The sequence below is a fragment of the Typopeltis vanoorti genome, chromosome 25, assembly GCF_054136105.1.
Source record: "Typopeltis vanoorti isolate ZY-2024b chromosome 25, IOZ_Tvanoo_1.0, whole genome shotgun sequence".
Classification (NCBI taxonomy): Eukaryota; Metazoa; Arthropoda; class Arachnida; order Uropygi; family Thelyphonidae; genus Typopeltis; species Typopeltis vanoorti.
In genome coordinates, this window is record NC_143573.1 from 70,460,636 (window position 1) to 70,477,500 (window position 16,865).

Consider the following 16,865-nt stretch of genomic DNA (forward strand, 5'->3'; position numbering starts at 1 on the left):
CAATAAATATGAAATCCTTAGAAGAGGATTTTAAGTGGTAGATAAATTTCATCGTCTTATGCGAGACTACTATACATATCGGATGCCGAAAGCGGCTTAAAAAAGTTCTGTTTGGTCTCTTGGAGTAAGGTTTCGGGATAAATCTTTAGTTTACCCACTATTAATATACGATAGGTTGTAGAAAACGTACAGATTTCATGGGTGGAATTCAAAAAAAAAAGAAAAAGAAACGATAATAAATTAAAATAATACTAGGTCTATACCATCCGCTGCATTTTTTATATATTTTTCTCTATTTACCTTGAGAACGTTTTCAACCGCACATTCACCATGCAGCTGTTAATGCTAACAACCTCTCACCCCCGTCATAGTAATGTGGGTCTTTCCATTGTCGTTACACGTTGTTTAGGGTCTTCTTTTTGACGGTGGAGAGAAGGTAATTTTTTTGAAAGACGTCAACGTAGTTTATCGTCTGATTTTTTTTTTAAAAAAATATCAGTTTTTTAGAATTACCAAATTCTATTTTATTTTTGCTGGCTAATCGATCGTCCTCACGAAATGAATAGACTTCTTCCCGTGCATATCAAATCAATCTTGAGAAGTAGATGAAGTCCTGTCAATGCAATTGTATTTTATTAAGTGTATAGCAAGGTATGTTGTATTTATTTCAAGGTTGTTATATTCCGATTTTTACCCCCCTTCTTTAACTTCTTAAGATTGTCATATTTCTAGATACTCTACTGTTTAAGTCATTACTAGGTAATATATATTACTGGAAATACTGTATAATATTAGAAAACAGAGATTTTTAAATTGAATACTGTTATAGGATTCTCGTTCCCCCCCCCCGTTTATTACAACAACAAAAGGAACAATATTCCACTTACACCATTTTCTAGTATTTAAATTCTACATTATTACATATATAAAAAATTAAATTAAATTAAACAGATTAAATGACGCATTTTCTTCGTAAAAGAAAAGAGAGAACTGTAGATGACAGTAAATCGAAAGTCGTTGTCGAAATAATCTGCCTTTTGTAAGACACAGTGGCACATTTGTTTTCATTTGCATACGCAGTAGTTTCAAGACTGAATGAAGTAATTTTGAAATTTGTGTATATTATGCATAATAATACTAATAACTATATAAACACTTCGTAAACGTGCAAATAATATAGATTTTTTTCTGTGTACAATAAAATTCTGCACATTATAAAAAATTAACGTTGTCTACTATTATATACCTTTTGTTATTTTTTTAAAAAAAGTTATAAAACCTTTCTGCTTTACGAAAATCCTACCTACGTCACTGATCAAAGAGATCATTTAAAATAATTATCCCTTTGATTGCAAAAATAAACGACTAAATAATAACGAGACTAAATTAGCAAATTAGGGACGAAATAGCACATGCCTATTAAAATAATTAAATTCTAATCTTACGCACCAAACTATTCTTTTTCTTAGATAGCCAGATATGTAATATGTCGTAAGTATTCTTTGTGAATTGTCAATGAGAGATTGTTGCTATTTCAAGACTAGTAATATAATTATGTTTATAATTTCTACAAAGTTAGCAATATTAACATCAGATCAGTTAATTAGTAATACTGGGGTGGATTACCTTACTTATTATAGGATGACAAGTAATGATGTGAGCGATTGCAAAACATTATTTAAAAATTAGTGTAAAGAAAGAAAAATATTATTCTGCGCGTTCGTAAGAAATAATTTTCACGTTCTCCACTAGATATTGCATAAATATAAAATGACGGTCGATGAGAAAATTTTTTCGTGCGTCAGTTTTTCCACATCCCCGCCCCAACTTTCCGTGTCGATTCTTTCAAGATAAATTTTTTATCCGTCTACAACTCTGAACAACTAGACACCTCATATACGGACAACGACTGCCAGAATTGATTACGTCTAGCAGAATGCACGGCACGAAGTTGAAATATCATTGATGTGTCTAGGGCGACAAACAGGATTCATAAAGAGTGAAAAAAAATATAGAAAAAAATAACTGAGTTATCTTTCTGTTTAAACTTTGTACTTGTACTATTTTTATTTATTCATTTTTTTTTTTTAGAAATACATAGGTAGTTCTTTTTAATCTTTACGTCATTTTAGTCATATTAGCCATTTCGGTCTTATATAAAGTTAATGTAGATAAATTACTTTTATTTATTTATTCGTATGGAGTTTCCTCCCCTTTTCTCCCCCGTCCCTACTGGGGTGAGTTGAGCCCCCTCATGGGGGGGTAAGTATTTATGGATGTAGATCCGTGTGTGTTCACGGGGCCGGTTTGCCTGCGTACGGGATGATAAACGCCAGCTAAACGGGCGGAAAAAACCCTACTGCTTGCGCCCAAGACCTTGGCTAAGGAAGATCCTCAAATTCCTCACGTCTCCAACGGGAATCGAACCTGGGACACTCCTGCCTCAGTCATATGGTTGCGAAGCGCACAGCCACTAGGCTAACCGCGCGGACGATAAAGTACTATAAACATGCTTCTGGTGGCCTATTAATATTTGTGGATATTATCACGTGGTATTAAAAGTATTGTAATGTTTCCAGAATTTTCTCAATATTTTAAGAAAAAATAAAGGAAACCGGAACTGCAATATTTTGCGGTATGCGGTAGCATGACTCTTGCTCGGGATTCAAATAAAGATTTGTCTTCCAATCCCATTTTATCAAGTGAGGTTGTGTTAGCCTGTTTCGGACCGCGAATGGACATAAAAGAAAAGTGAAATTCCCAATTTTCTATCAGAAATCTGTCCTGAGTGCACTACAATTGACAAGAATAACATAGAGCCACTTCATGGCATTTATACTTCTACCCTAATATTGCGCAGGAGTTAGCTTATCCTACGAAACTGTGTGCGATGAAGAAAAAAAAATCTGTAAAACAGAATAATACTTACTTTGTTGTTAAAATTTATTAAAATCGAGCTGATAGGTTGTAAAACGTACACTGACGGAAGGGCATTAGTGTCTTCCTTGTACCACATATCGAGAAGTTTAATTTCGCATCCCAGAATAACCAGCATCTTCTTCATCTGAACGAATTCCTGACCATCAATGAATGTGGGAATTGGCCTGTAACCGTACTTCTGACCAAGGAATACCTAAAATATGAGGGGGGGAGAAAGAATGAATGCATTCGCACATTAAAATGTAGTTCGTGAAAAGAGTGATCTTTTTTTAAAAAAAACAAAATTACATGAAACTGGATTTAAAAAGCATTTGCTTTATATTCTAACCTTAGACAATTACGCTCATCTCACAGATACATTTTTTTTTTATTTGAGATAGACTGTGAAAGCAAAATACGACATCGGAATGTGTAAGAATTAAAAATAAATTCAAATAGAATACCGATAAATTGTATTCTCATTTTAAGTAAATTATACAGATATATTCTCATTCGAAAATAACGCTAACTCCTCTCGACATTCTAGTTTTGAATTCTGTCCAGATTAAATTTAGTCTAAGTATATAAGTCCAAGTCTATTTAGTCCATGTCTGTGTGTCTGGAGTTGTGGTTAAGGTGTTAGAGAAGTTATGACCAAGATTCAGAATTGGGTTGACAACAGAAAAACACTCTTTGTCGGCAGCATGGATTTATTAAAGGAAAATCGTGCTTTAGCAATCTACTTATTTTTATTATAATAAAATGACAAATGCATTGGATAAGGGTGTTGCATTACAGTTCTATATTTAGATTTTGCAAAGGCGTTTGATAAATTGCCACATGGCAAGCTGGTAATTAAATTGGAATGGATGAGGCTGAACAGTAGATTAGTTCGCTGGATTGGAGATTGGCTGTCTGATAGGTATCAGCGAGTTTTCCACGGATGAGCGATATCCCAGAAGAGGAAAGTTACTAGTGGTGCACCTCAAGGGTCTGTTTTGGGTCCATTGCTGTTTAATTCGTATATAAATGATATTTTGAGAGTTTTGAATGGTGATACAAAGTTGTTTGCAGATGATGCAAAGTTGGAGAGAGCTATCAGGAGTAGAACGGATGCTGTGGCTTTGCAAGAGGACTTGAATACATTGGCGTAATGGGCAAATCAGTGGGGATATCACTTCAGTGTTGCAAAGTGTAAGGTTTTGAAATTTTGGAAGCAGAAATGGGATATAGAGCACAATCGGTGGAAATATCTTGGAAGGAGATGAGAGATTTGGGAGTGATTGTAGACAAGGATCTAAAATTTCAGGGACATGTTATTAAAATTGTGAGGACAACACAGCGGATAATAGGAATGATGCGGAGGGCACTGATTTGTAGAAGTAAGAAGGTTAAGGTTCCCTTGGCTTTGATCAGGCGCCACATATGGATTACTGTGCGCAGATTCTGTCACCTGGTTTTCAAAAAGATGAAAATGTATTGGAAAAGGTTCATATACGATTGACTAATGTGGTTTCTGGTCTCTGGAATGTTAAATATGAAGACATGTTGGCAAAATGCAATTTGCAGAAATTGGTGGATAGAAGGAGGAGAGGGGATATAATCGAGACATATAAGCTCTTAAAAGGTTATTACTAGATTAATGTCGCGGAGGTTGTGCACAGAATGGGTGAAGACAGGAAGAGAACAAGAGGTCATCAATGGAAGCTGTATAAGGAGGATGTGAGCAAGGGGGGGAAGCAAGTTTTTTGCATGAAGAGTGGTGAGTGATCGGAATGCATTGCTCGAGAGTGTGGTGAGCGCAGAGGCAGTGAACATATTTAAGGCGTAGTATGATAAACTGTGTGTTTAACAGTGGACCTCCCACGATGAGTCTTTTGACTCCATGGAGGTGTTTTATAATATCACTAACATACTTCAGACATCTCTGATTATGTTTGGGGAGATTTATTTTGTTATTCTCAGGTCTACTTGATTTAGGAAAGAGAAATTGAAGGTAGGAAAGGACGCTATTCATTATTATATAGGAGTATGCTTTTTTGTGTAATTATTTAAATCTCACAACCTTAAGAATGGTATTTTATTTTAATAAAACACTATTCCCGAGGTTGTGCGATTTATCAAATGTATTAGTAAATACATAGATGACTATGTTATAATCGATTTCTTCTCAGCTGTAACTAATATAACTATTATTTATATGATTTTGTGCTATAACTTTAAACATTTACTCGGTAACTGAAATTGCAGATAACATCATTGGGGATTTCCTTCCTGAATTTTCAGTTAGACCCATGCTATCTCGCAGGTGTTCGAAACGAAATCCAACGGAAGAGGGAGGATTAATTCTTATTTCTCTGGTGTGTGTGTGTGTGTGTGTGTGTGTGTGTGTGTGTGTGTGTGTGTGTGTGTGTGTGTGTGTGCTTGTGTATGTGCAAGTTTCACAAAGAAAAAAACCTCCACCACCATATGATACCGGCTAACTCACCATTTGATTCAAAACGCCAGTTAAAGGCTCCTTATATCAGATTGGAACCTGGATATTTTCCAACAAAGGGCTCATCTAAACTAACTGAGCTATGGAGACTCCAGTGAGGATTTAAAAGACCAAGATTAATTTCTCATTGGAGTCTCCTTAGCTCAGTTAGTTTAGATGAAGTCATGACTCACTTCTGATTCGTGATTTTTTTATATACTGTAATATAAACCGACGAACTAAATCACTAAACTCTCTAGTCCTTGAGCAAGTCTTAACTTTCATTTTAATACGTTAGATTTCATTTTGTTTGAATGCAGTACTTTTATTGATCCATTGAAACTGGCTTACTTTTTTTTAAAAAAAAAAAGATATCAGACGTTATTCAAAGAGCGATGAACAAGCTGTGTTTAGTATTAAGATCTTAAAAAATACATCTAAGCAGAATGATTTTAAAAAAATAGATCAACATAAGAGCACGTTAATTCCAACAAACTCTATCTCACGCACTTGAAGTTAATCACTTTAGATTATTTAGACATGAACGCACGCAACGCTCAAACAACACGCAAATAGCAAATTTTCGTTTTCATTTTTAAATGAATCCTAAAACTGACCACTTTGTCTACACAACCTTACCATAGTCATTGACGAAATCCTAACTTTCTTCCATTTGTTAAATTTACGATTTCAAAATAGTTTAAAGGTAGCATGTATTTCATGTATCTCTCTCTCTCTCTCTCTCTCTCTCTCTCTCTCTCTCTCTCTCTCTCTCTCTCCCTCTCACATTAATAATTATAAAATATATAAACTACTAAAAGTATTTTCTTGTAATACACGCACAGGTTTTCAACATTTTTGAAAAACTTCAAGTTTAGAAAATAAAATCGCCTGTAGATAAGTAACAAAAAAATTATTAGGTTATTAAGAACCAAAACTTGACGTAAGAATAATAATAATTATTATTATTATACGGGCATCTCCATAGAGTCAGTAGACTCATCGCGGGAGACCCAAACTATCCACGCAATATCTATCATACCTCTTCTTGAACTCATTGACAGACGAAGCACTTACAACTGAGTCAGGCAACGCATTCCATCCATTCATCATTCTCCAAGCTAAAAACCTAGTCGTCACACCCTTGTTAATTTCCAGGGATCTCTTGCTCTTCCACCACTGTTCCACTGCTGCAATATTTCCCCTGCATCAACTTATAAAAATCTTTTAGTATAACTTTAATGTTTCTATCATATCTCCTCTTTTCCGCCTATCAACCAACAGTAATCCACAATGTATGGAACATTCCTTACACCACTCACCAACTTGGTCACTCTCCTACGAATCTTTTCTACCACTTCCTCATCTCTAAGGAATCCAGGCAACAAGACCTGAGCACACTAATAATATGTGGACGTATCGACGCCCTATAAGAAGGAATAATTTCTTTATCTTTGCATGTTAGCGTGTTTTTCAATAACCAAGTAATCCTATGAGGTATCTTGGACATCTTAGCAATATGCCCTCTGAACTTCAACTCTTTATTCACCAACACCCTTTGTCCCTAGCCTCGTCAATATCTTGGAGTACAGTTCCATCAATGTGACACACAACTTGTAATCTTTTAACATGTTCATTGCCAATCACGCGATGCGAGTTCTCACCAGACGGCCGATCACGCGTTATCGCGTTGACGTCGCTAACTAAATAAAAAAATATAAAAATTTGGCCACCACACGAAATTCCAATTTTCAGCTTGGCAATGAACGATACGCGTGATGCGAGTCCTCACCAAACGGCTTATCACGCGTTATCGCGTGGACGTCGCTAACTAAATAAAAAAATAAAAAAAATTTGGCCACCACACGAAATTCCAATTTTCAGCTTGGCAATGAAAGTGTTAATCTCAAAATACATAACTTCACACTTTTCCCGCATTGAACTGATATCCATTATCTTTTTCCCATACTGGCAGCTTATTTATTATCCTGCAAGCTCTCTATATCAGCTTAATTAATTATTGCGCTACCCAACTTTATCATCAGTAAGCAGTTAAATATCTCCCTTCAAGTCATTTCTTATATCATTTATGTACAAATTAAAAAATGGACACCTTAGCAATATGCCCTCTACTACTACTACTATTAGTCATCCATCTGACGCCTACCTTATTTATCTTCCCGACTATGGGAATACATTTCGATATTGTTTCCTTCAGATACCTGTTGATTATATTTCACTGCTAACATCCTTTCCCCCCTTTCCCTTGCAATTTCTTATGTCATGGGACGGTTGTAAACTATCTACGAAGCTTGTTATAATTACCTGCAATGTAGTTCAGTTATATCCCTTCTTAAGAGAGAAATCCACAAAATTGTAATCTTCCAAGTCAATACCGCCATGTATATATTCCTATAATATCACGGCTCCAAAAACATGAAATATCCTTTAAAAATATACTTTTCTTTTCTCTTTCCTCAGTTTAATGCCAGTCAGGTTCCAAAACTCTGCTGTTAAGTATAAATTTATCATTTGTGCGATTTTTTTTTCAAGGACAGACGTTGGATTTCCCGCATTCAAAACTAATTGGCACTTCTTTTAATTAAAATTTTGAAATTCAGAACCTTTATTAATATCAACTCTCGAGACAACTGCTATTTACTTATCACTACAGCCCATCCTTAATTTTAGCATATAATACATTTGACTGAAATGGCAATTTCGTCATGACGATCCCGGTTGCTTCTTTTAATACAGTAATTACACAATCAGTAGGAAAGTTGTTGCCCATATGTTAGCAGAAATGTGGGGTGTCTGTAATTATCAATAAAAAATTTAAATATATTTAAAAATACTACTATAAATTTCTATAAAACGTTGTTACAATCTAAAATGTTTTTTTGTTTTTTTTTAGGATGTGTGCATAAAATTTATTTAGCAACCAAGCAATTTTATAAACTTGGTTTTAATCCTTTTTTTTTTTCCCAAGTAAGCAAACAAACAAGTAAGTCTAGTTTGCTCCTGAAGTATTTTCAGGTCTAAAGCAACTCGTGGTAAAGGTGGAATAAGCTCTGATTACTTTCCTTTGCGCCTGAAGTATTTATGGGAGGTACAAACTTGACTTACTTGTTTGTTCGCTTACTTGGGAAAAAAAAAAGAATTAAAACCAAGTTTATAAAATTGCTTGGTATCTTTAACGTAAAGCATACCAAAGGTAAAAAACTTTCTACATCTATCTCTCATCCTGAGATTTTTATTTAATAAAGTCAAAGCACCTTGTGGCAACTTGTATAGGTAAAATTTATAAGTTCTGAATTACTTCAACCTTGGCATCTCAGGGTCTGGCTCCCATTGACGAGACCTCAATAAAGGTCGAAACCGGTTGGAAGCTGGGGTGATGGATGGCAATGCTGTAGCCAATGAAGATTTAACTGAGGCTCGGCTGTTGCTGTCAACCAGGTCCGGGGGGGGTAATGAATAGTAATGCTGTAGCCCATGAAGTCAACTGAGGCACGGCTGTTGCTGTAACCCCCCAGATGAAATATGAGCAGCTCTGTTCAGTGGTGCAGTGACCCTGCCATGGGGTAGAGCCAACACTGAGAGTTCTTCTCCGTGGCAGGGTGGGTCTGTTACTGTGACTGGAACAACGCTGAGTTTTTGATCCTGCAGGTCGCTCATTGTTGGGTGATCCGGGGGATCTCATCAGTTTTTGAAGAGGTAACCCCACACTTAAACAGGGAAACCTGTCTGGATAGTGGCCCTTCTCTTAATGCATAGCTCTATACATGTCCGCAAAGGAGATGTGCTTTGCATTATGGGGGATACTAAGGAAAGTGATCAGAGCTTACTCCACCTTTACCACGAGTTGCCTCAGACCTGAAAATACTTCAAGCGCGAACTTGACTTACTTGTCTGTTTGCTTATTTGGGAAAAAAGGATTAAAACCAAGTTTATAAAATTGCTTGGTATCTTTAACATTATATATATATATATATATATATATATATATATATATATATATATATATATATATATATATATATATATATATCTACTCTATACTATAAAATGATAAGCTGAAATTGGAAACAAATATGACGTCTGCTTGTAATGGATGCAGGCTGTAACGTTTTTATGTAACATTTTTGTGTACGTTTTTGTCAAGTTATTTGAAACGTTTTGAAACTCAGGGGCTACCCTGATTTAAATTTAGCGCCATTTGTGCGGTAAAGTGTTGCCAACGAGAAAAAAAAAAAGACAGCGTGACAGCTGACAGTTTAGGGTTATTAAAAATGGAGCGCTACACGAAAGAACAATGCATTTTCATTGTTGAGCAATATTTTAAAAATAATAAGGTTTAGCAGCTACAGTTCGCAATTTTCGTACAAAATATGGTCAGAATAGTGATTTAACTTCATCAACTGTGAAAAAATTAATTAAAAAATTCAAGTAAACTGGATCAATTAGTGATCTTATACACTCTGGCCGTCCTTCAACAAGTCGTTCAACAGAAAACATCGAAGCAGTTCGTGAGAGTGTTGCTGAGAGTCTAGGAACATCAATTCGGCACCGTGGTCTTGAATTGGGCATATCGAGAAGCTCTCTACAGCGTATTCTCACGAAAGATTTGCATCGTTATGCTTACAAAGTTCAATTGATTCAAGAACTGAAGTCTACTGACCACACACAGCGAAGAGAGTTCGTTGAATGGATTATGGAACAACAACAAGTGGATGCTTATTTTTCGAACAAAATCATCTTCAGCGATGAGGCTCATTTTCATCTTGATGGCTTCGTTAATCGACAAAATTGTCGCATTTGGGGTTCAGAAAATCTACGAGTAATTGTTGAGAAACAAATGCATTCACAACGTGTCACTGTTTGGTGCGGAATTTGGGCTGGAGGCATCATCGGTCCATTCGTCTTCGAAAATGCGGCTGGTAAGGCAATAACAGTTAGTGGTGCTCGCTATCGCGACATGATAATCCAGTTTTTTGTGCCTAAATTGCAAGATATGGATGTGGACGACATGTGGTTTCAACAAGACGGTGCCACATGCCATACAGCCCGAGAAACAATTCAATTACTGCATGAGTCATTTCCTGGTCGTGTAATTTCCCGTTTTGGTGATCAGAATTGGCCGCCCAGATCATGTGACTTAACGCCGTTGGACTTTTTCTCTTTGGGATTTTTTGAAGTCTAAGGTTTATGCCAACAAGCCCACGACCACCTACGCCTTGAAGGAGGAAATTGAGCGCTGTATCAACGAACTTCAGCCACATTTATGCAAAACGGTCGTGGAAAATTTCGACAAAAGAGTGCGTATGTGCCAGCAAAGCCGAGGAGGCCATTTACCCGATATGCTATTCCATGTATAACCCTATACTGTATACTTTATGAATCAATAAGAAATTACAATTTTCAATTAAAAACCTGTGTTTTCTATCAAAATTATTTCTTGCGTGAATTTTGGGACACCCTGTATATATAACATTCCATATACTGGCAAACTTGAATCTAGTGAAGGATAAATATAAATGTCGCAACTTCCTTGCTACAGGGTTGTCTTATCATCGATAGCTGAAGAAGTGCATTTAGTTCAATTTCCTCAGAATTAAAATTTTGGAAATTGGTAAAATCATCCTGTAGGAGTTGGATACAGTTTTATGGTATAAATTGAATTAAGAACAACGAAAGGGAAAAAAAAACACATTGAATGAACTTTCAGACTAATTGGCGCTACATCATCACAAGTAGCGTCGCTGCATCCAAGTTCACTGCTGAGGTAACTGAGTTTAATATATATAATAATTACCACTTATCTAAGTCAGGTTGGAGCACGTGACGAAAGACTTACTTCGCTTACTTGGGAAAAAAAAAAGAATTAAAACCAAGTTTATAAAATTGCTTGGTATCTTTAACGTATAGTATACCAAAGGTAAAAAACTTTCTACATCTATCTCTTCTACATCTTACTCCATGATTCAATTGATTATAAAATCAGGATTTTATGGGTTTTATTTTTATCCCGAGATTTCGGAGAACACTAATCGATGTGAAACACGAAACGAGTGTGGTATTAAAAAGTAGTTATCAGCTTTGAAATCTTGCATAAATAAATAAACAGAAGAAGTATATTTGCCGTTAAGAAATGGTGCGGAAATCCGCTGAGCTAAAACAAGCTTAACCGCACCTGACCATATTTTACAATTTTGCCGTGGATAGAAGTTTACATTTTTAATAAAAAATTTTAATTACGTATAATTTTAATTAGTCCGTAAATTATATTATGTGAATCCTGATAACTGTTTTCGAATTAACCAAGATCATAATATTAAAACAATTACAACACAGTGTGACAAGGCATGTTTGTGAATATATCTAGGCGGTTAGATGATTCGATGATTTTCATTGTGTGATGCAAAACTACTCCGCTTATTTAGAGACCTCAGGCTTTAAAAATTCTGTGTTAGTTTTCTGACCCTTAGTTTACCGTTGGTAATCTACGAGTTTAAAGTAAATTATCCAACCCTTAGACAAAACAACGGTAAATTTCAGTCTTAGTTGACCAACAGTACGTACTAATCCACGCAAGTTTACAATCTTTCTTAGGTGTGACTAACATAAAAATAAAACAAAATATACAGAATCCAAATTAGCCAGTGTAGTTGTACACACGTGTTATGATTATTTTTATTTTATTTTTATTTCACTTACTGCACGTTTTTGAAAAGATTTTGTGCAGTAATTAACTCTATGCATATATGATGAATGAAGCGAGTTAATTAAGATTGTATCTGGATTAGAATGTATTTTAAAACAGTTAGAGCGCCAAAGCACGTTTGTTGGAATAAAATCTCATGTGTTTCATTAATATACAGAGAGGGTGCCATCGCATATTGCATTTTAAGCAGGAAACCCAAGTATTTAATATGGTAGTACCTTGTGAAGTAAAGATGGGCCAAGGTTTGTGACAACAATACTGAGGATACTGTAGATCAAGGTTTCCCAAACTTTTTTTTTCCGTGGCCAGGTTGTTTTAATACTTCATCTTCGTGACCCACTAAAATTTTTATGGCGAATAGGTAAAATAAAACAGATTTGAATGTTCATAGAGTTTTCATTTATTATTATTATTATAATAAAGAAGCATTTCCTCTTACAAAAATATAAAGAAATTAAATTAAAGCCAAGTAATTTATTAATGAGAAGTACGATGCTGTTGTTTGTTAACGAGAAACTTCACGTTTGGAGGAAAAGATAACTTTATTCTTAAATCCAGTTTGACTTCCAATCGGTTTCTATATTTTTTTAGAAAAACTAAAACACTTGTTTCACACTTGTAGGTTGTGACAAAAGGCGTTAGAAATTTTATTGCTTTTTCTGCTAAAACTGGGTACTCCCGAAGCAGCCTCGCCATTAGTTGAGCTACTTTGCCCGAACAAAGAGACTGTGAAATGGCGACGCGGACGCAGCGCGTTTTTTGTCTCTATTAATTAAATTATTTATTCATCAATTCCGATTAAACGCTATTTACTTGTATTTTAGAGTTTCGTGAGAACAAGAAAACCCCAAAACGAAACACCTAGGTTTTCGAGATTTTTTTAGGCGACCCGGCTTTCGTGATCCGGTGCCGGCTCGTGACCCACTATTTGGGAAACGCTGCTGAGATCATGGGTGGCCAATCTTTCACGTGCGAGTTCAGATTCGCCATAGAACTCTTGTATCCTTAAAAACTCTCAGTAAAGATATGTTAATATAATATATTTAATATAGACATAATTTATTGCTAAACACAAGATTCTCTCTCCTTACCGGACCCAAGCACCAGCTTTAGTTTTTCCTTCTATTTCAGTTTGTGTTTTACAGTCTATTAAGATCATGTCTTTTATTATGTGAAAAAGTGTTTTTACAAACAGTGCACAACGGTTTTCCTGACGGATTCGCTACAAATAATTCATTTTCCAACTATTCATTGACTTCACTTACTATCACCTTCTGTTTTTCTTTTGCTCATTTTCTTTTGCACTGTGATGGATAACTGAATGTAAAAACAAGGCTTAATTTTCGAAAACGTACAAAACTGGAAATGTTCACAAATGACGAACAAGGCACAACTCCGTAGTTCACGCGTATCAATTGTAAACGGACTGACAAAAACCTGATGTTTTTAATGCTTTGTGCCTCATGGGCAAAAATGTGCACGAAACAATAAAATCGCTAAAAATAATTACTAAGTTTTAGCTCTTTTTTTTTTTCTTCTGAAAATCGGTTTTTGGTTAATACTTTTTGCATGAATAGGCTTACTTTTTTATTATTATCATTGGGGCCCAATACGCCACTTTTCTTGCGTATTACGCTACGTTAGCTTGCATTTCGTGCATGCACCATAGGTTGGCCATCCCAGTGTAGACGGAATCTTACAGGTAAAGTTACATAAATAATTGTTTTATTGCTGAATTGTCACTTTTCATACGAAGGAACTTTATATTACTAGGCATTCATAGTCACAGCGTGCATGCAGGCAGACTGTTGTGCCTTCAGTGACCAGAAACTGCACATGGCTGGAGGGATGGGCTCTACAAAAATCGTAGGTAATTCATTTTCGCTGAAGAATCCCAATTACATAAAGCCTGGTAGGAAGAAGAACAAGAAGTTTTATTTTTTCATTGATCCTTGCTTATTCGTGAATGATACTAAACGTGTGTTTGAAAATAGACAACTTACTACAAAATTTGGACCCATCGAAAGTCTTTGGCAGTTTTCTATTTCTTTCATGCATAACTCTGTAGTCATGTGATCGTCTGTGGCTTCGTCTCGCACGCCCCACCTCATATCGACAACCTAAAAGGAGAGAAAAAAGATAATGATCAGAGTAAAAGTAAATTCACTGCATTGCCCTTATATCTGAAAGTTAAGCTTGCATTAGGAAGATAAGTCCACATTAATGTACTATAAGTGGTTTATCATGGCTACAAATTAATAAGGTAAGTTATCATGAATCACTACAATGACTATTGATAATCTGATTATATATGTATGCACAATATATGCTTTGTTGGAAAGACATTAGTTTATATCTCGTCTAGGTATCCAACCTAGACGAGATGCAAACTTATTCATAACCAGCCTATTCTAACCTATTTATAGCCTGCCTTATACGGAAATGTCTGCTTTTTTTTCTTTCTATAATTTGGTGTGTTTTTTTTTATCTCATTAGAGACAAAACACACCCAGAAAACACACGCAGCTTAAAGATATAGTAGATTATGTTATGTTATGTTAACTCTCACAGACGAAAGGCTGTAAACCTATAGTACATTAGTACCGTGAACGGACTAAGGATTTTACTTAATTCGTTCATTAATTTTTATATTTTTGGTTGTATTTTTGTTATCCATCCGATCACAGTATTAATTGGAGGAAGATCTGATGATATATATCCAAATAGATTACGTAGCTCAGTAGATAGTGGAGATATCATTTAATTGGAATGACTTGTTTCGAATTCCATCTACGAGTAGGATTCGAGGAACATTTAAAATTTTTTTTCAGTCGATAGTAAGTCATTATTCTAAGTGGGTTTTAATTATATCCACTTAGTAGTAGTTGAAGAAAAATAATCAACATAAAATTAATTGACAATTTTAGCAGAAAATGCATGCGGCTAAAATGTTTATAAAATCTAAAAGGACTCTCAGGGTTAAGCAAAATAATTCGATTAAGAGGATATTAAATCCCACATTGTTTCAAAACCGAATAAGAAACTCAAAGATCGGAATCAGAGCGTTTCATGCCGAATATAGTAAACTATAAAAGTATCGGCGACTACTAGCGTAAGCTAAAGCACGTAGTCCAAAGTACGTAGTACAAACTAGGGCAACTCGTAGCAAAGGTGGGGAAAGTTCTGATCGCTATTCTTGGTATTTCCCATAATGTAAAACCCATCTGCTAGGAGATGTATGATGCTATACATTATGGTGGGAGGTCACTACCCAGACCGGTTTCGATCTTTATTGAGATCTCAACAGTGAGTAGCTAGACCAAATTAATTCTAAGGGTATAGCGAAAAGAACTTATATACTCTGCTATACGAGTTGTCAAAAAGGTGCACCGATTAAATTACATAAATAAAGAGCCAATAGGTTTCATGAAGCCTATTGGCTCTTTATTTATGTAAAATAATTCGATATTCTTTAGGCATAACACATACACACGTTCCGCAATGCTTTCATGAGTCATTTATTTTGCTAGCTGAACATGCGGTTTGTATAGAGGTGATTGCAATTGTTTTCACGATTATACTGATAAATTGTGATGCTCTGCGTATCGTAAAAGAATTAGCTTCTTCTTTTTAAAAAATGCGTGTTGTTTTCCATCTCCCCACAGAATGTATAAAAAGTGTGACCTAATTACTACAACTAGGAGTTGTAAAGTCCATTATTTGCTACTAGCTTTGTAGAGCATCTTCGTGTGGAAAAACGCCAGCACATTCATTATTAATTCAATTTATTCTAACTCTCTGTCCGCAATCCTTTTGTGACAAAGGAAATGCGTCTGTTTCTAGCATGCTATCCAACAGATTAATTTGGAAGATTCGCTAAAGATATGGGTAATGAACTCTGTTCTTTCATAGAATCATCTCGCCCTTCTTGCGTGTTATTCAGATATATGGTGAAGTGACCGAATATATTCTTGCAATTGAATTATTCATTCCCCTCACACCACATTTAAAGCACGGTAAAAAAGTTTTAATAAAAACAAGTTCCGAGAGAAAACAAAATCAAAGTTTATTTTTCAGATTCTGCGAAGAATTGATTTAATTATCGATATAGTATATAAGAAGAAATCAGTTTGAAATAGTGTTCTTTAATCTCTTTTTTTTCTGGATTTAATTAAAACATTTATAAATAAGTAAGAAGTCTACTTTAAATGAAAAAAAAAAACCCTAGTGAAAATCACGTTAATTCTGTAAGCATAATAAAGAGAGTTACAAAACCTAATTAAGCAAAAAAAAATGTAATAAGCTGTATTAGCTTCGATGCTTATCTTTTGTTTTAGTTATGAAGGCAAAGATTTTAGTTACATTTTAAGAACTCAACTCTTCGCCATTGTTTTCAATATGGATGATGATATGGCTAATTATGTTTTTTTTCGAAATTTCATAATAACATTGTAATCTTCACCATAGTTTGTTATACATATATTTTTACGTTTGCTGGGCCTGACGCCTTTATAATCTACTCCAATAGTAGTTAGCATCATTTGTAACGTATTCTCTACTGTTTTGACTTCGCTCAGCAGGATATGAAAGACATATCTCCCTAATTCTACAATTTAACGTGGAGTGGCGTTTGTATAAACATAGCACATACTTTGGCATAAAAAGCAGCAACGGTACAGAGGCAGTCTATCAATATCCTACAAAGTATTACAATATTAGAAGCTTCAAGAGGTCCATCTCTGAAAT

The 16,865-nt window shown here is 35.1% G+C and overlaps 1 protein-coding gene across 1 annotated transcript in view; it reads right to left on the reverse strand.

The window, feature by feature from the left end:
• The window catches only part of LOC150092833 (NACHT and WD repeat domain-containing protein 2-like), a 46,265-nt gene that overhangs the window by 16,974 nt on the left and 12,426 nt on the right, over window positions 1-16,865 (reverse strand). Inside the window, exons 3-4 of the mRNA XM_090414294.1 lie at window positions 14,123-14,239; window positions 2,930-3,133 (exon numbers count right to left, since the gene is read on the reverse strand). Of these exons, the coding sequence (XP_090270420.1) occupies window positions 2,930-3,133; window positions 14,123-14,239 (321 nt within the window). The remainder of the gene's footprint in view (window positions 1-2,929; window positions 3,134-14,122; window positions 14,240-16,865) is intronic.